General features: G+C 37.9%; 1 protein-coding gene and 1 long non-coding RNA gene across 3 annotated transcripts in view; both read right to left on the reverse strand.

Annotated features, from left to right (window-relative positions):
* MASP2 (MBL associated serine protease 2) overlaps positions 1-299 on the reverse strand; it is a 28363-nt gene extending 28064 nt beyond the window's left edge. Inside the window, exon 1 of one of the 2 annotated variants that reach the window (XM_072426959.1) lies at positions 166-299. In XM_072426959.1, the coding sequence (XP_072283060.1) occupies positions 166-170 (5 nt within the window). In that variant the 5' untranslated portion in view covers positions 171-299. The remainder of the gene's footprint in view (positions 1-165) is intronic. The other variant, XM_072426961.1, reaches the window with a different exon arrangement.
* Positions 300-19598: 19299 nt separating this feature from the next.
* LOC140341273 (uncharacterized) lies at positions 19599-23987 on the reverse strand. Its single transcript, XR_011922836.1, has 2 exons — positions 23845-23987; positions 19599-19934 (listed from the first exon to the last, which is right to left on the reverse strand). It is a non-coding gene; the product is annotated as an uncharacterized lncRNA (long non-coding RNA).
* Between the last annotated feature and the right edge of the window lie 1429 nt (positions 23988-25416).

Consider the following 25416-nt stretch of genomic DNA (forward strand, 5'->3'; position numbering starts at 1 on the left):
AATTCTACTAAAGGACTACCATTGCTCTTCTTCTTATGCTGATCTGGCTTGCATACAAATCCGATGGCTTCAATAAAATGAATAGCTGATGTAGTGAATGTACTTTTGTGGTCAGCCTCACAACCCTTGCATTTATCTCATTACAGATCATAGCAATCCACCTACCTCATGTTGTCTGTTCTCTGTTTTGCTCCTCTGGCTTCTGCTGCTGTGCTGTTTGCTGCCCCTCTACCTTTGGTCTATGTCACAATCTCAGGGGGCCAGTGACCTGCATACATTTGATTTGTTTGGAAAAGAGCTTACTGTGTTTACCTGAATGCCTGTGATGACAAATCCGAGAAGTGCAAACTCTTTCAGGAAATGCAATTTTTAAATGTAGATATCAGAATGAATAAATTAATAAGTTAAATTCAATGTTATGGACTATTTTGTATTTATATCAGAATTCCAGCTGAAAATAACAAGATAAAGTGAAAGTTTGGCTGCTATTGACCCCAATGTACCTCTGCAGCAGAAACTGCTAATACTGTGGAGTGTATACAATATCTAGTTAGAACCAAGCCATGACAAGTCAATGTCAGTCTTTAGTGAAATGACTGGCTGTGTTATCATTGTGAACCCTGAGGTCAGGTCAGAGGTTAAACACTTAATTAAAAACCGCTTTTGTACCTGCATTTAATACTGATGTCACCTTTTAGCAAGCTTATTGTGTTTATCTTTGCATAGTTCCCAGTGGTGCTGTTTAACTGTGTTCTTATCTTACTGGATCTCAGTAGCTTCATACTACTAATATTACTTTAATGCACCACACGTAGAAGCTAATTGGTTTAATGATCTCATGCTTTTCCTAGAGGGTACACAGGGTTTGAATTTGGCTTTTCTGTGCACAATGTTTAATTATAACATTTTATAGCCCCCACAGACGAACACAACACCATAAGTGTTCCTCATTACAAATAGCAGAAAATAATTGACATTCAAACATGATAAATATTATAGATATTTAATTTCTGCTGGTAACCTCCATGGTTGTGACTTCCAATTCCAATCTTGTTACACTGAATAAAGGCAATCCACTATATACAATGACATTTTGGACTAGCATAAGTCAAAGCTGGGGTACTTTGTCTGAAATATTGCTGTATAATAAACTGTATTTTATTTTGCTTCTCACATATACATTATGTATTTCAACAGCTCGTCTATGCCTTTGAATAGGAAGTCCTATGAAACCAATAAAAGTGTAGCTGGCACAGGGGGTAACATTAAGGTATTGATCTTCCAGTATTCAGGTTTTACTAACTTTGCTAACCTCAGGCCCTTTATTGAATGCACAGTGTTCTGTATGCTCAATTGCTGCCAGGTGAAGTCCAGTTTGTAAGTGCCAATGTGGTGATGGAACATAATATGCCCTCCTTCCATACCAGGGGTGGGTTTATAGGTGGTGTGGACGATTGAGGAAAATCCGGACGCTCTGCTTCTACAGTTCTTGTTTGGGAAATATGGTAAGTTCAGGTTCTGTATGATTGTGTGCTTGCTGTGTTACAGCAGCCAGGGTTCAGTCAAGGTTTAAATGAAGATTAAACGGTGCATACACTGGAAAATTACAAGTGTCTCTAGAGATCTAAAGTCACTTAGCTGAGTTGTAATTGTTTTGAAATTAGATTTTGTTATTATACACTTCAGATCCGGAACAACAACAGCAAGCCTATCACTTGCCAAATTAAGGTTTGTAGACATTTCTGCACCCAGGGTGCGGACTTTTCCATAACACCACTTCCTAAAAACTTTTCTATAACACCACTTCCTAAAAACTTTTCTATAACACCACTTCCTAAAAAGTTTTCCATAACACCACTTCCTAAAAACTTTTCTATAACACCACTTTCTGAAAATTTTTCCATAACACCACTTCCTAAAAACTTTTCCATAACACCACTTCCTAAAAACTTTTCCATAACACCACTTCCTAAAAACTTTTCCATAACACCACTTCCTAAAAACTTTTCTATAACACCACTTCCTAAAAACTTCTTTAATCACACCTCTTATTGAGCAAGGCACACTCCATGTTCACCATACATCAATAGAGGAAAGTCTCCGCTGACATGATTTATTTCTCAGTAGTTTATTTCTGGTGAGTGATTAATCTTACTTTTCTTTGGTTGTACATGTTCATTGGAATACATCTGTTGGATGTCTAATCTTAATTATTTGATGCATTTTGGAACAGACTTTATATATTTTTTATACATTTTGATATGCGTATTTATTTGCTTGAAATACTCTATATATCTATACTTACAGTATACAGTGAGATCAGGATAGGTAATTTCAGTACAGAAGAGCAGTTTTTACAATTGTTCAAGTCTGAAAAGAAAGCTGGAGGGCAGATTTATTGTCACGTTGTTTCTAAATTTATCTGGAGATATCATTCTCTTAATTATGGCTTTCATGTACAAAGCGTTCATTTGTAAAAATGGCTTCCGACACACCTTCAACATAATTATCATTATGCAGAGAAATGTCCAATTTTATATTTATATTGAAAAGGTTGATATGGCTGTAAAAAATGTTTGCTACAGTGATAATCTACTTATGTAACAAAGCTCCTGCTCCCCACCAAAGCCTCAAATTTAAATAGACACCTGTAGCAGGAATAGTTCAAGCTGGGTGACCGAGAATACATGCATTGACCATGGCTTTCCTGTGTGCATAATATAGACAAATGACGCAATTTAGAAAGATATTTTACAAGCAAATTATAAAAAGAATCACTAACTCTATTCTGGCATTAATTATTCTTTTTATTTTATTTTATTTTTTTTTTTTTTTTTTTTTACATATGTTTGAGTACTTTACTAACCTTCCCACAAGGCTGTAACAAGGGTGTCACTCTTGCCGTGGGATTTCCCTGTTGTTTGTGCTATAGTAAACCCATCATTTGAATCTGATTCAACTATTTGCCTTTGTATTGGCATTTAGAAAGAATGGTAAATTTTGGTACAGATGTCACATCTCTGTTCTTCCCGTACAACTGTAACAGGCCAACAATTAGTAACAGGCCAAGTAATTCAATTTGTGTTCACATGAAAGTCAAACAAGGGTAATCATTTGGATTTGGCCTTTGTACACTTAGCACATGGGTCACTTCAATGTTTTATTATCCCTTTAAAAAAAACTATATATATATATATATATATATATATATATATATATATATGTGTGTGTGTGTATATTTTCTTAGAGCAAGTGCGCCAAAACTCCAAGCGTTTCGTGGGTTGTCAACTACCACTTCATCAGGAATAATGGATAACGGTACTAGGCAGCATGGTGGGAGGTTAGCACTCTGGACTTTGCAGCATTAGGTCCCAGGATCAAATCTCAGCCAGGACACTATCTGCATGGAGTTTGGAGGTTCTCTCCGTGTCTGCTTGGGTTTCCTCCTGGTACCCCGGTTTTCTCCCACATCCCAAAAATCATGCAGTTAGGTTAATTGGCTTTCCCCCAGACTTTGTTAATGACATATGACTATGGTAGGGACATTAGATTGTGAGCCCTTTGTGCAACAGCTAGTGACATCACTATGGACTTTGTACAGTGCTGCGTAATATGTTGGTGCTATATAAATACTATGTAATAATAATAGTAACAGAGCATATTATGCTTGTACAATCTATAGTAAAATATCTGTAAATAAAATATTAAAAACTTCAACAATCCACAAAGATGTATTACATACTTACAATTAATGACATCTTCAATGAATCTAGTATTACATTTTATCAGCATGATACATAGTTACATAGTAGGTTAGGTTGAAAAAATACATAAGTCCATCAAGTTCAACCACTATGGAAATAAACATATCCCGATGTGTGATTCCACATTTTCACAGACCTTACAGTGAAGAATCCCTTCCTTATCCGGATATTAAACATCTTTTCCTCCAGAGGCAGAGAGCGCCCCCTTGTTCTTTGTAATGATCTCAAAGTGAATAATGGGGAAGAGAGTTCTCTATATGGACTACACTCTTTTATCTCCTGATAAATTGGTAGTAGATAACCCGTGAAATGCATTGAGTTTTGGCGCATTTGTTCTAGGAGCAGAGCTTGTTCTACAGAAATTGTTGTTGATATCCAATAGATAAAAATCATGTATGTGTTATTATCAATAAAATGTGTTTTTTTTTAATGAAAATTAATATGTTGATTATAGATATGCCATTAAAATCTCCCAAATATATATATATATATATTGGGTAATATATTTGGTTATATTGATAGCGATGTCAATTGTCTTTAATTATTAGATTTTAAGCACTAGAAAATTGCCTGCATTCTTAGTGATATCACCAGAATGGACTCTAGTGAATACACAGGCTACATTTTCAGCGATGTTATGGATCTTTGGTGAATTCATAAGCTGATGTCCCATCCCAAAGACGTCAGGAGTTTCTAGCAAATGAGTAGGTTGCATTTTCATTGATGTCACCGATTTCTTGTAAATGGATAGGCTACATTCTCACTGATGTCACCAATCTCTTGTGAATGGATAGGCAGCATTCTCATTGATGTCACCGTTCTCTTGTTAATAGGCTGCATTTTCTGTGATGTGTTATTCTTTTTAATAAACAGATACAGGCTTTTTTTTCCCATGATGAAAGCTTACCAAGCATGCAAGATGTCACAAATGTGTGTTTCAATACTAGGAAAACCAATGTGACTGCATAATATTTTTATGTTCCTTATCAGTAAAACATCTAAATGTGTTTTTCCGAAATGTGCTGCAAACTTTATTACTGATTTCTAGTGTAAGCATTTGACATTTATCTCTTGGTTTAACAAGTCCTGGTTTGGCTCTGTATTTCTCACAGAACAGGGAGCAGATCACAATATCACTGTGATGCTCGGCATATAGAAGCTAATTGGTTTTGTAGATATTAATCAGTCTCTCACTTGTCCTAAAGGGTTGGCAGCCTGGGGTTATATTTGGCTTTCCTATGCATAATATTTAATTGCAGTGCCAAATTACAGCTATGGACAAAAGGGAAATAAGGGGCAGTGTTACCAGTGGCATGTAAACCGAATATTGCTGGTATGCACTCATCAAAATATTAAATAGATTTGTGGTGTAATGTCTAGGCTTCTGCCCCCTGACAATAAGTTTGTTTCTTTTCTACTTAACCACTTGATTGGAAATTTTTGTTTTTTGCTTTTGCATTGCTCAGAGATAATTTGTCAACAGGCAGCTCTACAAGCTTGTGATTGACAGCTGGTTGCCTAACCTGCACTAATTGATCTTAGGACATGCCAGTGTCGGGGGGTAGGTGATCCCTTTATGAACACTTCCACATCGAAAGTATAGGGAATTGCTGCAAAAAAGACTAAGCCCTGGGCACAACTCTAAAAGTTCTGAAACAAATTATAAAAAAATCCCAACCCAATATTAAAAATGGTATTGTCTGGATATAGACTTTATTTGGGCTTATTTTGGTTCATAGGGCCTTGGAGCACCGTTTGATTCAGTGGCCTTGATTTATTAAAGTTCTTCAAGGCTTGGGAGGATACATTTTCATCAGTGAAGCTGGATGTTCCAGCAAAACTGGAATTGATCTGGTCCAGGATTCAAAACATTTGCTTGCAGAAGAAAATCCATCCCTGGTTTGCTGGATCACCCACGTTCACTGATGAAAGTGTATCCTCTCCAGTCTCTTGGAGAGCTTTAATAAATCAGGCTTAGTGTGTTTGCAGGGGCAAAGTATAGCTAGACTGCCTGTCTGGTCATAACACCAGATCTCTTCACTCCAATATCTGACTCAAATACGTTCACTACTGTTAAGTTTCTGATATTATTCTGATGTGTAAAGCTCTAAATGCAATTCACATTTTGTTTTTTCATATATAGAACATTTATCCCAGGCAGATGATAGCTGTACCACTCAGACCTGTAATTTCCCTTCATCTTCCAGATAATAACTACATAATAACACTGATTTCACAATCTTTCACAAAGTCATTTTATCTGCAGTTTTCCTCTAAGAAGTCTGCTCTTAGCTGGGGGACCCGGGCTAAAGGCCTGAAAACCTTAGAACAATGGAATAACCTTCTTCTACTGAGATAATGTACTTATACAGAGGCAGTGGTGGAGAATGCAGGATAATTAGGAGCTTGTTAGGTGACCTGACCACCCGCCATATTTGGGACAATTGCACAGAAAAGATTTGGCAGTGCTGCCCTTCTATTATTTTATCATTCTAGATGATTTTAATTCTGTGAGATAGCATAGCAAATCTGCAAGAAAAGAGCTCCAGCAGGATGGAAGTTTTGGGCAACTTCTTGAGAAGTAGACATATACAATGGTGTCAAATTGAAATCACTGAGCTCTTTAGCAGAACCAGGGCTGGATATTAATCATTGATGGATTTTAGCACCCTGAATAATATGCCTGTGCTAGGATTACACGCATTTCATTTAAAATGATTTGGTGTTTCGGTCCCTAATATGGTTCAGAATAATTGTGACAATGTGCACATGACCCTTACGTGGGTATTTCCACTGGTATTGGAAGAAAAAAATGTGTGCACAATAATTTTACTGGTAAAAGCTGCCCCTGTGATTTTTATAGGATTCTTTCAGGGTTTTCAAGTATAGAATACACATAGGTATACATACAATAAGATCAGGGGGTTGACATCAATGGGCCTGATTTATTAATCAGGAGAGGATACACTTTTATCAGTGAAGCTGGGTAATCCAGCAAAACCTGGAATGGATTTCTTCAAAGTCATTTGCTAGCAAATGTTTTCAATTCTGGACCAAATCCTTTTCAGGTTTACCTGGATCACTGATGAACGTGTATTCTCTCCAGCCTTGGAGAATTTTAATAAATCCGACCCAAAGTCCATTATCATCTTATGGGAACAAAAACCACATCATAAATAACGAAAAAAAAAAAGGAAAAAGCTTGAATACAGTCCCTGTTATGGGTTGAAAAGAGCGTATGAGTCTTTATGGGTTGCACGTACAGTAAGGCAGAGATATCCTATATCGACAGCCATCATAGTTACATACTTACATAGTAGGTTGATAAAAGACATAAATCCATCATGTTCAACCACTAGGGAAATAAACATATCTCAGATATAAAACCCTATAAGACATGGTTGGTCCAGAGGAAGGCAAAAAAAACCCTGGTACAATTTGCTTCAACAGGGGAAAGAAAATTCCTTCCTGATTCCATGAGGCAATCAGATGTTCCCTGGATCAGCAGTCTCTGTTATCTTTACTTTAAAGCCTTAGTACCCAGTTATATTCTGTGCTTCTAGAAATCATCAAGCTTTTTCCTAAAGCAATCTATAGTAGTTGCTGGAACTACTTCCTGAGGGAGCCGATTCCACATTTTCACAGACCTTACAGTGAAGAATCCCTTCCTTATCTGGAGATTAAACTTCTTTTCCTCCAGACACGAAGAGTGCCCCCTTGTTCTTTGTAATGATCTGTAATGAGCTCATCCATTCCTTTTAATAATTTAGTTGCCCTTCTCTGCACTCTCTCCTATTCCACAATGTCCTTTTTGTGAACTAGTGCCCAAAACTGGACTGCATATTCCAGATGTGGTCTGACCAATACTTTGTACAGGGGCAGGATTATGTCTCCATCTCTGCAGTCTATGATCTACCAGAACCCCCAGATGCTTTTCCATTTCTGACTCCCCCAAATGTATTCCTCCTAGACAGTATGAAGCATGCATGTTATTGGACCCCAAGTGCATAACTTTACATTTATCTATATTAAATGTAATTTGCCACTTGGCTGTCCAATCAAACAGTACATCCAGGTCTGCTTGTAGATTATAGACATCCTGTATGGACTTTATTCTGTTATATAGTTTGGTGTCATCTGCAAACACAGAAATGGTATTTTTAATCCCTTTATATAATTTATGAAGATGATAAACAGTAAAGGTCCCAACACTGAACCCTGGGGTACACCACTAATAACCTTGGACCATTCAGAGTATGAATCATTAATTACAACTCTCTGGATGCGATCTTTAAGCCAGTTCTCTATCCATTTACAGATTGACTTTTCTAAACCTTAGACCCTAACTTAACTCCACTGTCTACCTGTTTACTTACTTCCTCATAGAAAGAGAGTAAATTTGTTTGACAACTTCGGTCTTTCTTGAAGCCATGCTGGCTATCGCTTATAATATTATTTTCTAGCAGAAACTCCTCTATGTGTCTCTTTATCAAACTCTCTAAGACCTTTCCAACTATGGACGTTAAACTAACGGGTCTGTAGTTACCTGGTAATGACTTTACCCCCTGTTTGAAGATAGGAACCACTTGGCCTTACGCCAATCCATCGGTACCTTGCCAGTGACTAAAGAGTCTCTAAAAATTAGAAATAATGGCTTTGAAATAACTGAGCTCAGCTCTTTGAGGACACGTATCATCATACATCTCAAGAGGGGATAGGGTCCAGGTGGCACTTAAACCCTGGAGTTTCTCTGTAATACATCAAACTGCCCTTTATATTAAAGAAGTACCCTGCGCACTCACTGTGATGTCTCCCAATAACATAATGATGTTAACTTTTCGCCATAGACCCTCTGTCCGTGCTTAAGTAGGTTTCCAACATATTGTGATGTAAGAGTTTGCAGCTATAATGAGATATCTGAGAATGGAACCTTTATATGCTTTTACCAATAGGGTATTATGGTGCAGTAATAAAAATCCTGGACCTGCCGGCATGTGGTGTGCGGTGTTTTTTTGCATAGGATATCTTGGTCCCAGAAAAGACGGAGCAGAGGGCATGACCAGAATATGTGTAGCATACTGCTACGTTCTTGCCCACAATGCCAGCATAGGTTGGATACTGAGGGGAAAAAACTGTGAAGATTTTCTGAGGTCCTGTCCCAACAGGACAATATTATACCCTATTACTTGGAATTTGCTACTGATCGAATTAAGGTAAGGACCTTCGTTTTCTGTTCTGCACCTAAGGGAGTATCCTCTCCCAAGCCTGGAAAAAGGAAGGAGAATCCTCAGAAGGTTAGTTCAGAATATGGAAATTACAGCAAGTGTCGGGTGGAGCCCTGGCCAGCACAGACAAATTCAAAGGTCGTTTTTAGGCAGTTGCTGCCTGTGTTCTTGCCCCTAGGTACATACCTAGTGTGCATTTTTGCTTGCCCTCCAACAGAAATGGCTTTAATTAGCCATTTGTACACAAGAAAAGAAATGCCTTGGGCTGGACCTCCAATGCTTCTTTTCCCATTGGTATATTAATAGCTGTCCAAAGTAGGTAGCTCTGTATGATCAGACTACAGGAAACCCCCGACTATTCATCAATGAATAAGATCAATAATTATAATCAATCCCCAATAAGGTGGCTTGGAAAGTAAAAAAAGCTTTACATGAATATTTGCTACAACTTCAGTCGTCTATCTCTGAACCTGTGGATTGTTTTGCCATGAAGTTTTCACTGAAAATAACCTGTGATTATTGCCTGGAATTGTAACAGGTTTACAGTAAGAACTAATAAAATGGTATTACTGATGTGCAGTTGATTCTTAGCTACAGCTTTGAAAATTGCCTTAAATCCAGGGAAGCCAAATCTTGAAGGCTCACTCCTGAGCATAACTGTTAATGTGTTCACGCTCAAGAAGAACGTCAAGTCTTGAGGGGGTTTTTATTACCACTGAAATAGGTTTCTAATAAACCCATTACCACTGGAGGAGATTACAGACTTCCCATTGCAACTGATACCACAAATGTCAGGTATATATCAGATCAGTTTAATGAAGGCTTTAGAGGCCTCCTCTTAAAATCAATGTTCAAGTGTGCCTTCGGTTTCAGGCTTTCATCCAGGAAATGGCTTTATTTTTGTTCTGGTACTGAACATTCACCAAGAAATTAGTCCAAATCTACTTTTAATATCTAATAAGCAGTTGAGCCAGGCAGCATGGTCTTGCTTAACGACGTGGATGGTGACATATAGTTTTACTATTGCATTTAAGCAATACCACCTCATCACCTTCCTGCCCCCAACTTATGACAGCAGAAGACCGATACATTTTCTCTCTGCCTTCTTTTTTATCAGCATGTTTTTCTTAGTGCCTCTACACCCAAATTAGCTCACAGTTCTGATTCTTCCCCATTCAGTGTTATTGCTGCTGTATAGGGAATTACAAGACGCTGATACCCCCAATTCAGGTACTTACATGATCTGCAACACATTTTATAATATTTGAATGAATACATAACTTCATTATTTTGCAGTGCAAATTGCTTGAAATTGCTGGAATTTGCCATTTGTTGCAACAATCTTGGGCTATCATTGGAGGTGGAGATTGTTATCTTCCTCCCAGTGCAAACTTGTATCTTTACATCCAACCTTAAGAGGCTCACCTGGGAGTTCTTAACATCTTATCTCCCCTGCTATTGTGTGTTAATTCCCCCCACCTCCTAGATTGTAAGCTCTTCCGGACAGGGTCCTCTCATCCTCCTGTGTCACGGTCTGTCATTTGCAACCCCTATTTAATGTACAGTGCTGCGTAATATGTTGGCGCTAAATAAATCCTGTATAATAATATTCTTAATGTTCATAACACCCAAGTGACACAATTGTTTGTGTTGAAGTGTTTTGCCTTGGTATATTCCCCTTGTCGGCCCAATATTTATACTACCACCACTGCTGTCATTCCATCATCGTATAAAAGAAATCCGGAGGAAGCAGACCAGATTTGCGAAACACATGGAGTTGCACCTTTCATCAACTTGTATGTAAGCTGGGGAACGTTTAATCCTCCCCTTTGTTTGGGGTGATAATAACAAACATATACCTCCATTATCAACTAGTGAATGAGGCGTAATGGTGGTACTAACATGTTTAGGGACCTATTTGGCTTCAAATGTAATTTTATGAGATTGTTTGTAAAAAATCTCTTTTCTTATATTTGTAAATAAAATCATTGTGTTTTTATCTTATTTGCTTTGTACCTTTAAAATCCCACTGTTTTGTCCCTTTGTGAGGAGCTTCTCTTTGCCCCTAAATTGAAAACTGAAATATCTTTTTCTGGTATATAGGGATGTAGTACTTACTGCTTCACTACTGATAAGAGGCATCCACATAAACTTATTACATTTGTTGCAACAACATAATTCAAGGGTGCTCAACCTTTTTGCGAGACGCTTTTAAAAAGGACCAGGTCAAAATGATCTATCAACAATAAAAACTTGGACTTTATAACTCCTGTACGCGATAGAGTTCATTTAGAAGATTGCGGAGCCCTGCCTTTCAAACGTTGGCTTTGCGATCCACCTGTTGGGCACCATTGACATATTTGTTATTTATTGCTTTTATTGCTAAAAAGAATTTACTAATATATTAACAAATGCAAAGTTTGTGCCTTTTTATATGTGATTAAGGCAGTTCTTCTATCCTCACATTAACTTTTCTGCTTTTATCTAGTGGGGTATTAGGTGAGATTATACCAAATAATATAAAAAAGGATCACAAAGAAAAGTTCTCCCAGTTTTTATTCGTTATTTAGGCCCTGTAGCCTTTTTCTTTTGTGTTGTATGTGTTCTAGCTTTCTATATTATTATTGTGATTGTATTGTGTCTGGAATTACATATTCTTATTATACAGAAGAACACCTTGAAATGTTTTAACAGGAAATCAGTGCTTTGTATCCTCTGCAAGGTTCTTATCTCTTTTGGGGATTCTTGTGGCTAACTTTTCCCTCCCACAAAATCATAATGTAGTTGTCACTGTATCACCTAAATATGTTTTATCTCAGATGATGGAGAATTTATTGGGAAAGTCTCCTACTATCACATGTCTTTGTAATGACCGTGAAGGTGAGCAGAGGTGGTTGGAGAGAAGTTAGCCATATAGTACAGAGGTAATCCAATGGCATGTGAAGATCTCAAGCATCAGGTAATGCAGCATGTTTGTTGTAAGTTCCTCTTTGGATCCTTAGTTTCTCTTATTATTATTATTACACAGTGTTTGTACAGTGCTGCGTAATATGTTGGCGCTATGTAAAGTCCATAGTCATGTCACTATCTGTCCCTCGAAGGAGCTCACAATCCAATGTCCCCCATAGTCATATGTCATTACTGCAGTCTAAGGTCAATTTTGGGAGAAGCCAATTAACCTAACTGCATGTTTTTGGAATGTGGGAGGAAACCAGAGTACCCGGAGGAAACCCACACAGACACAGGGAGAACCTGCAAACTCCATACAGATCGAGATTCAAACCTGGGACCTAGCGCTACAAAGGCCAGAGTGCTAACCACTGAGCCACTGAGCCACTGTGCTTCATCTAATAAACTAAATACAATAGAATGCTTTGCAGAACAAGCAGAAAGTAATGATTCTGCCAAAGCTCTCCTTTTATGTCTCTGGGAGTTTTACCAACTCTCATTTTTAGATAAAAATTATAAGTAAAAATTGTACACTTAGCTTGCCGTATCCACAACTGTCAGAAGATTGATCACCAAAAATTAAGAAGCTCTTTCCCAAAGGAAGAAGAAGTTGCATTTAGCAGCATGTTGTTTACTTATGTCCAGTTTTCTGTAAAGTCTGTACTGTTAGATAAAGTGCGGGCAGAAAGATCACCAGCCGATACGAGGTGAGGACGGCTACAGAATGCTCTGTGGAATCATATTAATCTTCCTCTGCAGCTAACCCAATGTTAACAACATTCTAATCACCAGGAATTGGGATTGATAAATGGAAGGTGAGGGGACCTGGCTCTACTCTCAGGCCTCATTATTTTTCCATTTTGGACCTTTCATATGTTCTGAAAGGTTTTATGATTCCTGTGTATTGTCTATCTGTCATAATTTCCAGCACTGTCACGCTTGGAAAGACTTGGCACTGCTGTCTTTTGGGAAACCACAATTTCCAGCATGCATTGCCAGCCTATGTTTTTTATGCTTATCTTCTGTATATTGATCGATCTTCATTCACCTTCACATATAAGTAGCTCCAAGCCTTCCAAGATGTGAATGAAGGGCATTTATTCCTATAAAGAACATTGTACTTCTCATTCCTCAGGACATCAGTTCTTAGGTAAATTGTTTGTTTTTATGCATTTAATAAAAAATGCTGCATATTTACTAGTTGCGTCCAGCAGATAATGCTCTATGCAAGTATTATCTGGTATCTTTCTTACAACTGCTATGCTGCAAAATAGAGATGAGAAAATTCCCATTGCCCATCACCAATAGGAAACATATATCCTATTGTAATATTAGCATAAAGATAATAAATATGTTGCTCAGTCTTTGATTTAGCATGTTTTGATGCATGTGCCCCTAAATTTTTATTTGTGAATTAAAGATTGTATACATACAATAATATAAATGGTCCATATAAAGAACTCTCTTCCCCATTATTCACTTTAGGATCATTACAAAGCACAAGGATGCGCTCTTTGCGTCTGGAGGAAAAGATGTTTAAGCTCCAGATAAGGAAGGGATTCTTCACTGTAAGGTCTGTGAAAATGTGGAATCGGCTCCCTCAGGAAGTAGTTTGAGCAACTACTATAGATTATAACTGGGGATTAAAGTTTTAAAGATAACAGAGACTGTTGATCCAGGGAACATCTGATTGCCTAATGGAATCAGGAAGGAAATATTTTCTTTCCATGTTGGAGCGAAATGTGTGCAAATGGTTTTTTTTTTTTTTTTGCATTCCTCTGTTCCATCTATGTTTGTAGGTTTTATATCTGAGATATCTCTACTTCCCTAGGCTTTGCACTTGATGGACTTATGTCTTTTTTCAACCTGCCCTACTATGTAGCTATACATAATAATCATGTAATCATAATAGGTAAATAGCACTGACCAAATGACTCCCACAGAAACCCCTATTGGTATGTTTACATACTTTATCACAGACCCCTAAACATGTGCTTTTCCCATGCTGACCCCTCCAGCAGTTTATCCCATCCTTTCTTTTGCTCCCCTTCCACTCTTTTGTCCACTGTGAGGCAAGAGAATATTCTTCTCGTCATATTTTACAGATCTAATGTCGGCAAACTGCATGAGGGATTTCTAGGAGCCTAAACCTGAATGAATCACCTTAAATTTAATGCAAAAGTGTGACATGGGTAACTAAGTTGTGCACATAAAAGTAACACTATAGTGAGCTATGACAAGCAGGGAATTCCCAGTTGTAGCATTGTATGATTATAATTGTGGATATTACTTTTGAGTAACACCTTGTAAATCAATTGCAGGTCTTCTATGAGTTATTGCATGAAGTTTGGAACTTATTGTGATCCTGTTTTCTCAAAGTCAGCATATTAAAACAAATTATCTATTAGCACCTTCTAAAAGAAGCTACCTAGTAACTTCAATGGGCAATGTGTTAAATTTTTGCTTTATTACACTGAAGTACCACTACTTTTTGAAACTTCTGAGTGTGTCAGATATCATGCATCCTCCTGGGCTCCATGGCTTTGGCTGCTGAATGACTTTATTATTGGACACAATAGTGACATAGGGGTCAGTGGGATAAACCTGATACTGTAAGTATTATTTTTATTTTACAGTATTTATATAGTGCTAACATAATATATAGAGCTTTACATAGTCACGTCACTAGCTGTCCCTCAAAGGAGCTCACAATCTTATGTCCCCACCATAGTCATATGTCATTAATAAAGTCTAAGGTTAATTTTGAAGAGAAGCCAATTAACCTAACTGCATGTTTTTGGAATGTGGGAGGAATCCAGAGTACCCGGAGGAAACCCACGCAGACACGGGGAGAACCTGCAAACTCCATTCAGATTGTGTCCTGGCCAAGATTTGAACCTGGGACCCAGCACTGCAAAGGCCACCGTGCTAACCTCTGAGCCAACATGCTGCCCATTTTGCAGTTTCCAATACAAAGTGCCATCAGTTGTATTTTTTTATGCTAACAGGGTCACTTTAACAAGCGCTCTCTGAAAGTCTCACCTTTCCTTCTCCCCCTTTTCACTTTGTTCAGCCAATGGGAGTGAAGCAAGGAGAAAAGACCATGTGTATAATTATGTGTAAATAGTTTGTGCAGTGAAGCTTATGCTGTGCTGTGTCCTAATTTCTCTATGAGTGTACGGTGGCCAATCACCAGTAGTAAGTCACATGTTCCTCCATACCTAGAAGTATTGCTCCTTAGTGCTGGAAGTCCAATGAAGTTGGGGAGGAGCAAACATACATTAAAGTGTACCTAAACTCAGAAAGTTCACTTTACATATAAGGGTAGACAACCCTTTTATGTAAGGTAGAAATTCTGTTTGTTTGTTTTTTAAAGTTCTCGATCGTCCAGGTGCAAAGCCTCCCAGGATACCTACGTCACACCTCCCGGGAGGCTCCTGGGTGCTCCTTCTGTTCATGCCTGAACATCTTGGGTTTGTGCAGCCTTTTCGTAAAAAGAGAAACATTTGCAGGTCTCACACATGTGCAGTGCGTTCGATTTTTTTTTTTTCCAACCTACATCACCCAATCTCGCGTCTGGGTCGGGTGACGTAGGAAAAGGAACCCAGAAGAAGTGGTATAGGTGGCAGCGCCTGGCACGCCGACCTGGAGACTGATACCAGGATGACGCGGGACCTGATGAAAGACACCTCCGGACCGATTGTCTGCACGGCGGGATTGAAGGTAAGTGGATTTTTTTTTTATTTTAGGCATATTTAAGTTTAGTTCCTCTTGCGGGCATCTTTACTAATCTTTGCATCACAAGAGTAGATTGTGTTAAGGATGCACCTGTTAGAACCAATTGACTCATCGTTGTTGTGATTTCGTATTTGCGGCATTTTATATTTTCCAGCTGTTCTTCATTTTAGCGTACAGGAGGTGCATATCTGACCACCAGCACCGCTCTATTCTGACATTTCATCTTGCACCTGTGAAAGGTAATTAACAGCTTTGAGTGGTGGGGGTCGGGACTCATCAGCTTTGTTCGAAGGGCTTTCAGGTCTGATTAGCGCCCCAACCCAATGACAAGCGTCACAGTTTGTTGGTTCAGTTCTCTAGCAGGGAACGACAACTCAGCTGGTGACACCAGCAACCGTACTTCTAATTTTGTCTGAATCATGGCTGGCTCCAAACTGGGACTTTGTGGATGATCTGCTAATAACACGTTAGAAAAGAAGAATCAGTGCACAAAGAGTTAAAAAGAAACCGTAACGTATTTTCGCCAAGTGCACACCGTCAAGCTTTTTCTTTCTACAAATTTCAGTACAGAAATGGGTTTTTTTGGTTTGTAGCACACAATAATATTTCAAACAGGGAAAAAATACACAATACACATTTATTTAACATATTGCTCTATACAAAGTCTTGACAATCTCTGAACTTGAACTTTTAAGTACATCAGTCCAGTATCAAATATGTCCATAGAGACAATAAAACAAAGGATATCGTCAGTGTGGTTGAATTGTTTTGGTAAATCCTAGTTTTCCAATGCGTTTCGCACACGGCTTCCTCAGGGGATATAGGAAATTTAGAAATACAAGCCAGGTGATGTGATATACCAGAAGAAATTAGGGGTACTTTCAAAGAGACTTAGTGTAGATTTCCCTATGTTCAAATAAAGTTCTAAGTTCTGAGGGATTTTGTTTCAAAAAACAATTTGGTTTTTCTGTTGCACATGGGAAACACTGAATTTTAGGTTATTTCCAATGTAAGTGTGTTGCTTTAGGTATGTGGTTTTTCAATGAATGTATGAATTGGTAACAGTCAGGATATGAGGTGACTTATTGGGGTGCCAATTAGAGCCCAAAGAGAGTGAATCCAAGAAGTAGAAAGAAAAGGAAAAAGCCAACATACTTCAGGGTTTAAAAACAGTGCACCCTTCATCAGGGATAACAGACAATGTATGTTATTTCAGCCTTAGTGATGGACTGGTTTTCCTGTTGTTCCTTTCTTTCTTGTCGTCTTTTATATTTTATATTTTCATATATTCCTCAAAATTCCAAACCACCTATTGTATATTCTCTGTAGATGGGAATTCTAAAAGCGGTAACCACATTGCATTAAATAAAAAAAATTAGCACAGATTTACATTGGTTAACACATTTTATTTTTATTTGCAATTGTGTCTCCTGGACTTTGACCTGAATTTATTAAAGCTCTCCAAGGCTGGAAAGGATACACTTTCATCAAGAAATAGCAAATTACATTAAGGAAATCCATTCCAGGTTTGCTGGATCACCTAGCTTTACTGATGAAAGTATCCTCTCCAGCCTTGGGAGCTTTAATAAATCAGGCCCTATTAGTCAACCCTGGAAATTTAAATAGTTCATAATGGTTCCAAAATGTTGAAGGCATTGGGAATTCCGGTAGTTGAAGGTCTATTGTACCCATTTTGTATTTTCCTATGCCTTCTGTTGCCTTGCTGTACCTTATTATGTGTATTTCCTTATGCTGCACAGGTGAATAAATGGTCAGGTTGGAGAAAGTGGGATGATGTCATTAAAACTTGTATTGATTATCTATAAAAGCTGCTGTTTTCCAGTGTAGATGGGAATGCAGCAGGATGGATGGATGTTGAGAGCAGAAGAGTGGAATACAACTTTTTGTTGCTGTTTTTTTTTTTTGTTTTGTCAATCTTTCAGATTTAGTGTTGTGGCTTCCTTTATCTCCAAGAACCATACCAATGGTCTCAATTTCTGTAGTATAGTTCTAACTCACATCTTAAAACATCCACCTCTATTCAATACAAAATGGTTCATGGTGGCTTAGAGGTTAGCACTCTGGCCTTTGCAGCGCTGGGTCCCAGGTTCAAATCTCAGCCAGGACTTTATCTGCATGGAGTTTGCAGGTTCTCCCCGTGTCTGTGTGGGTTTTCTCCGGGTACTCTGGTTTCCTCCCACGATCCAAAAACATGCAGTTAGGTTAATTGGCTTACCCCCAAAATTGACCTTAGACTGTGTTGATGACATATGACTATGGTAGGGACATTAGATTGTGAGTTCCTCTGAGGGACAGCTAGTGACACGGCTATAGACTTTGTACAGGGCTGCGTAATATGTCGGCACTATATAAATACTGTGCAATAATGATCATTTACAAAATGGTTCATTGAGGGTCCATTCACAGCTCTCTCCGTGTTCATTATTTGTGAATGAAAGCCCATGTTTTGCATAGTATATTTTGTTTTTTTGTTTTGAATTACATACCCAATGCACATATACAGTAAAAACGGAGCTGTGCTATAATGCAGCATAATGCACAGATGTGAATTCTCTGTATGTTGCCGTACAATGCATTGCCGAAATTGCAGATTTTTCTTATAGGTTTATTGTGACATGATAATTGTCAAGAAAAATCAAATGCCTAAATATAATTCAGGTCCCCAATAATATACACAAAGGGGTTTACAAAGACCCCGAAGCTTCTGAAACAGCATGAAGCAGTGTAAGTGGTAGGACTCAGGTCACCTATTACATGGAGCGAGGATCAGAGTCCTCCAGCACAGAATCATATTGTGGACAATGACTCTACAATTTTAGAAAAGCCTTTAACAAACATTCTAAATATTTAAAAAAAAATGCTTTACTGCAGAATGACATGTGTGTCAGAACCAGATACTGGATCAATGGTGAAATTAGGAAAACTCCTGTTACTGGAGGAAGTTTAAACAAATTCAGTATACTTTTTCCAATTTTTTATTTTATGTACCCATATTTAAATTTTCTCCATATATACATGAAGACAAAGTGTGACAAAAGTGTAAGTTACAAGGGCTGAGACAAACTACTATGCTGACCGGACTTTTTACAGAGGTCAGATAACCTTGTTGTAACTGCTTACATTTTTTTATCTGGTGCTGGGCTTCAATTTTCCTAAGATTGCCCTTTTGCAATGGGTGACAGTATTGCAGTGATTACCATGCAGAAGAAGCCATGTTTTCACCCTGTATAAAGAGTAGCTGTGTGACTGATCTGACAGGTGAACGAGTCATGAATGTGGGTCAATGTGTGTGGTGGAAACCACTTTGTCCTTGTCCTACTGGAAAAATAGTCCTGAGTACAAATTGCTGAAAGATCTCATGCTGACAATGTGGGAAAGGTGTCAGAACACACAATGCAATGCACCTTTCTGTAACCATTGACCAGACATAGTACCCATGCTGACCCCCTGTTCAACACTATAAATGCATTCAGATACTGGACCATTTGTACTTTCCATTTCCATGATTCTTTTTTTTGGGATATGTGGTTGACCAGGTGTGTATATGTTGCTTACCTGGAGAAGAGGTGGCAGCAGGATGCATTATAGGAAGAAAGATGGTTGATGGGAGCAATGGTATCCAGCACTGCTAAAATATTGGTGCTAGATACCACTGGACACCTTCAGAGGACTTATGTAGTCCATGCTTTGACTTATCAGAGTTGCTTTGGGAGCACAAAGTGGTTTTAATGCAATTGCTGATGGGTATAGGTTGTAAGACTCTGGTTATCTAATACATGGAGAGAGGATCAGAGTCCTCCAGCACAGAATCTTATTGTGGACAAGGACACTATAATTTCAGAAGAGCCTGAAACAAATGTTCTGATTATTTTATAAAATAAGAAACGGCTTTACTGCTGAATGACTTCTTAAGTTTAATGGCAATTAACAAATCCCCTCCGGGTTATGTCATGTTATTTACAAACTTTATCAATGTCACAAATTAATAAATAAAAAAAACAGAGACAACAGTTTACTAGCACATAGTAAATGTCTTCCAGAAGAAATGTTTGCAAGGTGCTTTGCGTTCCCGCAGAGACAAGTGTGGGAATTTCACAGATGGGGCCATTTTAGGCTCTAGGGGATCAGGTATGTTTCTTTCTACATTTCTCTCTACTTCCATCGAGTTGCTTTCCCTGCTGTCTGTCCATCCTGAGAGCAGCTTCAGGAGGAGATCTTCTTGTATTGCACTGAGATCCTAAAAAGGGAAAGAATACAAGACATAAGGCTATCACACCTATCCCAGAACAATGGACAATAGTATGAAGTTGTCTCCTTCTGCAGCAAGAGTGTGTTTGTGGGAATTTGTGCTCATTCAGCTAAAAGAGTATCTGGGACATCAGATATTAATGTTGGAGAAGACCTGGATCAGAGTTGGTGTTCTAGTTCATCCTAACAGAGTTCAGTTGGGTTGAGATGAAAGCTAAGTGCAGGCAACTAGAGTTCTTCATCACCAAACTGATCTCACCATGTCTTTATGGAGGTTGGCTTTACACTCAGGGTGACAGCCATTCTGGAACAAAAAAGGCTCCCCCCCAAACTCTTACCACAAAATGATATAATGATATAGCCCACTGGCGCTTTATAAAGTCTATAGTCATGTCATTAGCTCAACAGGACCCACCATCTAATATCCCTACCATAGTCATATATTGGGGAAGCCTATTATCCTAACTGCATGTTTTTGGAATGTGGGAGGAAACCGGAGTACCCAGAGGAAACCCACGCAAACACGGGGAGAACGTGCAAACTCCATGCAGATAGAGCCATGGCCAAGATTTGAAACTGGGACCCAGCGCTACAAAGGCCAGAGTGTAATTCTCTGAGCCACCATGCTATGCACATTCAGGTTTTACAACAATATATGTAAATGAGTCCTAATAGTACAAACCAATGTCAAATGATTATTATTAAAGATATCGAGACTTTGTAGTTGAGCTGGAAGAAACATAATTGGCTACTGAACCCTAACACTCCAGCTAATGTATCTCAAGTAATTTTACATCACACATAGGAAAAGCCTGAAGATTAATAAACATTTAGGACTGAATATTTACATTAGTTACTGAATATAAACATTAGTTACAGTTGTCACTTTACTCTTCTGTTAAAAAAAAAAAAAAAAAAAAAAGTATTCCCCTGTAAAGTTTGTAATTACAAGTGATCTCATTTCAGTAGTACTCATTATTGATGACAAATACCGGCATCTGGAGCAGATTAAAGGTAATAAATTATTTGGGTGCCAGGTGTGACTTTGAGAAGAGCCGTAATTGCCAACCAGCTGGAGGAGCTTAAAACTTTAAATTACTTTTCCCAGACTTTCTATGGTGATCCATCTTCTCAAAGATGGAAATATATTGTGTTACACAGATAAGAAAAGCAGCATTATACTTTTATTCAATAAATCGATCTGAGGCACCTTAAGTCTGCTGCAAGAATAGAACATTTACTTCTGAAACTTCTCAGACATTTTCTAATGTGTTTGAGCTCTGTGGGTCTTCTACACAATAATGGACAATTTTGCTTCTAGTATAGGACCACATTGGGCAAGGAAGCAAAATCTTCCAAGCTGGTGTGAAAGCTGCAATCTCATGCAAGGTCATTCCTTATGTGTGACTTAGTATTTTGTATTGTAACAGGTGCAACTAATGCAACAATGAGCTGTTGTATTTGTAATTAAAGTGTAACTGTGGGGCAAATAAAAAATACATAAATGATTTAGTCTATAGGCTGCATGTGATGGAATGCATAATATGTCTTTAATATTGCCCATGGTCATCAGTAATTGAAAATACATACATACATAGTTTTCCAGTTAGGGTGTAATTGGTTAACATATAGACAGGTGTACTAGTAGTAGGTCATGCAAGTGCAAAGACCCCACATAAACTTGAGGTTTTTAGATTTTTAGAAATACTAGCTTGAAGAGCTCTTAGCCCTTTGTGATCAGGTGGCAGGATTGGAAATTGCTTGTTGATTGCAGAACTCACACACAGTAAAATAATTTTGAGAAGCTGCAAGAACATTTTTTTTTTTTACTCTATCAAATGCATCACTAAAGCAGCATCTTCAACTCCCTCCACCTGTTGCAATTCCAGTTTTCATTATCTACCTGCTATTCAATTACACTTTCAGAGAGATGCAACCCCAACAGAGATCTGGTGAGCAAACACTGCTGCAAATTGTAGTTCACCAGCAGATTCTGCTGTCATGTTCAATGTGTTCTTTTCACTTTTATGTTTGCCTTGGCACAGATTGAACATAATTAATGCTGTAGTCCACAGAAGAGATTTCTTGTGATTGCATGTATTAGGGGGCACAGTAATAGTGAAGGTTATCAGTGGCGAGCGCGCAGGGAGAGCCTTCCCAAAAAAAGTAAGGGCACGCCGTGCCCACCCCACTACACCCCAGATTGTTATGTGAACTCCAGGGCACATGCATTGCAGCCTTCTGTGTGTTGTGTTTTGCTGCATCAGGAAAAAAAATTGTATTTCAGTCCTTTTCTGTGTGCTGGCAGCTAATTTATAATGAATTAGCTGCCATAATGCAATGCATGGTAACACATGACAGAGTGAATTAATACAACACACATGAATGAAAAGTGTGAATCCTTTGGGACTTTAATGTATCAGGTTTTCAGCACAGTTCTCTGTTCCTGCACTCCTCATATAAACAGGGAATACTGCTGCATGCATACAGGTTAGGTAAGCTTTAAACTGGCCATACATTCTATATTCTGCTTTTACAATATTATTTAGAATTCCTAAATGCTGGAATGCAAATTGAGGGATTGTTTAGTGAGACCTAAAACTACATAGTCCTGAGATTGTACAGAGATTATACAATCAAGTTGTCATGTGTCTGGCATGGTGTGGTAATTGTCTTTTTATTATGGATTTATTGAAAGCAGGTCTTTTCAAAAACTTACTTGTATAAGTATGTATCTGTAACTCTTACCAGCATGTGAGCAATATTCTCAACTGTCTGTGACATATGGATAAAATTTAATACAATGCACTAAGAAAACGGTTTTACATTTGAAGTTTTTCCTATTATGTTGGAGAAATTATTACTTTTTGTCTTTTATCTCCTCCAAAGAAGAAGAAAAGAAAATTTTTTTTTTTACTTAGGACTGAAGTAATAACTTTGTTTGTTTGTAACTTGTTCATCCATCTCCAAAATAGAAAGGGTATGTAGTGGCTCCTGGAGGGTCATGTGCACCCCACAAATGGCTTTGTTATATCTGAGTCATATCTGTAATGGGTCCGGGGTTTGATTTTTGGCTCATCTGACCTTAACTCTTTAATCTCTCCTAATTATCTATCTATCTATCTATCTATCTATCTATCTATCTATCTATCTATCTATCTATCTATCTATCTATCTATCTAAGGGTAGAGAACATATATGCAGAATAAAACTGTATATGAACTGTTATGGACAAGCTGCATGAAAAATAATGTGTACAGCTCTGTGTAATATTTTGGCACTATATAAATCATGTTTATTATTATTAGTTTTATTTTTTTACATGTAGTATTAATAATAATAATGTATTAAAAAATATTATTAATAATACTACATGCAAAAAAATAAAACTAATAATAAACATGATTTAAAGTTTTATTTTTTAATACATTATTATTAATATTAATAATACAAATAATAATGTATTTAAAAAAATAAAACCATCTTCTTAAACCCGTTTGTATAATGCTGGCATTGGCCAGTTTTTAAAAATGTGATTTATATATAAATATATTAGGACAGGACATTTCGTAGCACTCCTCATTTGATATGTAGGAAATAGTAAATTCACAGAACATAGACCATGTAACACCCAAAAACTAAATATTAAAAAGGACATCTTTCCATTTTTTTAACAATCACAACAGTTATATCAGTTAAAAGTGAAAATGGAAATTGTCTGTAGGTAGAAATGGGTCAGTAATTCCTGGTTTATATCAGAATTATAAGCACTGTTCATTACTTGCTGAATACACCATTGATCGCCCTGTATGCTTGATGGTACCCTGATAACAGTTGCCTAATTTCAGCATTAGTGAATTTTTGATGAAGGGATGATAATTTATCATTTTGTCTCTCACCTGGTTGTGACCCAATGTCATCCTGTTGTCTTCGGACTGTGATAAACCTCTGGCCCCCCAGGCCAGAAACATCAGCAGCAGCAGGGTCCCTGCAGAGCCCAGCATGGTGACACAAGTTGATGGAGAGCAGCGTAGGGGGGAGAGAAGACGAAGCAGCAATGAGCACAAACTGAGGATCACCCTCCTTTTATACCTTTCCCAATGTGACGTCCATGGCCAGATAATAAAACTCCTGCAGCCAAGGTTAGCCAGCTCTGTGTCTCCGCATCTGTGTGTTGCAGGAATAGATATCTGGCTTTCATATATTGAAACTTTAGTACCCATATGGGTCACATCTGAAATATTATTGATTTATCAGGCTGTTTTATTTTTATGCACAATATCTTTTTAGCTCATTTGAAATGCAACAGAAAATATAAATTTCCTGCAAGTTCATAATTCTGGTGAAGGTGTGAGATTTAGCAAGCTTGCATGTTTTTTTCCAGCCGGTGTTATTGGGAATATCTGAGAGATATGTGAACTTCTGTATAATATTCTAGTATTTTGCCTCTTTGTAAGCTAAAATTGTTACTGAAAATATATTCTAGTGCTTGGTCTCAGGCTGTCATCTTCATTCTGATCGAAGTTTCATAAATATGAGTAGGGAGTTCATGTGTTGTATGCTTGTTCCGGGTTGGCAATGGCCTCTTCACAGCTATGCATGTCTATTTGTGTGTGCACCATGAAAAATATTTGGGCTTTATTTATAGGGAATCTGACATTCCTTCCTTCCAGGTCCATGTGTTCCAATGGCAGTAATTAATTCCCTTCAGCAAAGGTTTGAGGGATTGTCAGATTCCCTGTTTTATAAACAGAGCTAGTAATGTTGTATATGCATTGTGGTACATCAACATTTATTCTACACATATTAATATTATTACACAGTATTTATATAGCGCCATCATATTACGCAGCGCTGTACAAAGTCCATAGTCATGTCACTAACTGTCCCTTAAAGGGTCCCACAATCTAATGTCCCTATCATAGTCATATATGTCATTTATACAGTCTCAGGTCATATACATATATTTGTAAAAATAAGCACGACTCTTCAGAGCATCCCAACACACAAATGTGAATGCAAGGTTCATTGTGTAGTTCTACATCTGGCACAGTAGTGCAGGTATGGTGTTTGTTTTTTTTGCATTGAGCCTTTGACCTGTACCTGTCCAAAAACTGCCACCTTCTACCATTTCTGCAGCCTCGCTAGTAACATCCTATTGCTGGGCTAATCATTGTACACTAAAATTGAGGAAAATACTTGCATGGCAGGAGCATCAACCTATTGAAATCTTTGGACAAGGGGAGCACTGCTAGATCTTTACCAGCCAGGCTGCAGATATAGTGAAGGTTACACCAGCCTTTGGAAAAGCTGTGTATATAGATATGGAGCTGTGACGTGCACTGAGGTGGGCTAAGGTATTTCTTTTGCAAGTTTTAGGTAAACTTATTTTAAGTTATAAATTGGCTAGCTTTTGCATAAATATTAATGGAACCACCATGCATAACCTAGAGACAATAAAAGCCAAAAGT

Source organism: Pyxicephalus adspersus, chromosome 11 (assembly GCF_032062135.1).
Source record: "Pyxicephalus adspersus chromosome 11, UCB_Pads_2.0, whole genome shotgun sequence".
Classification (NCBI taxonomy): Eukaryota; Metazoa; Chordata; class Amphibia; order Anura; family Pyxicephalidae; genus Pyxicephalus; species Pyxicephalus adspersus.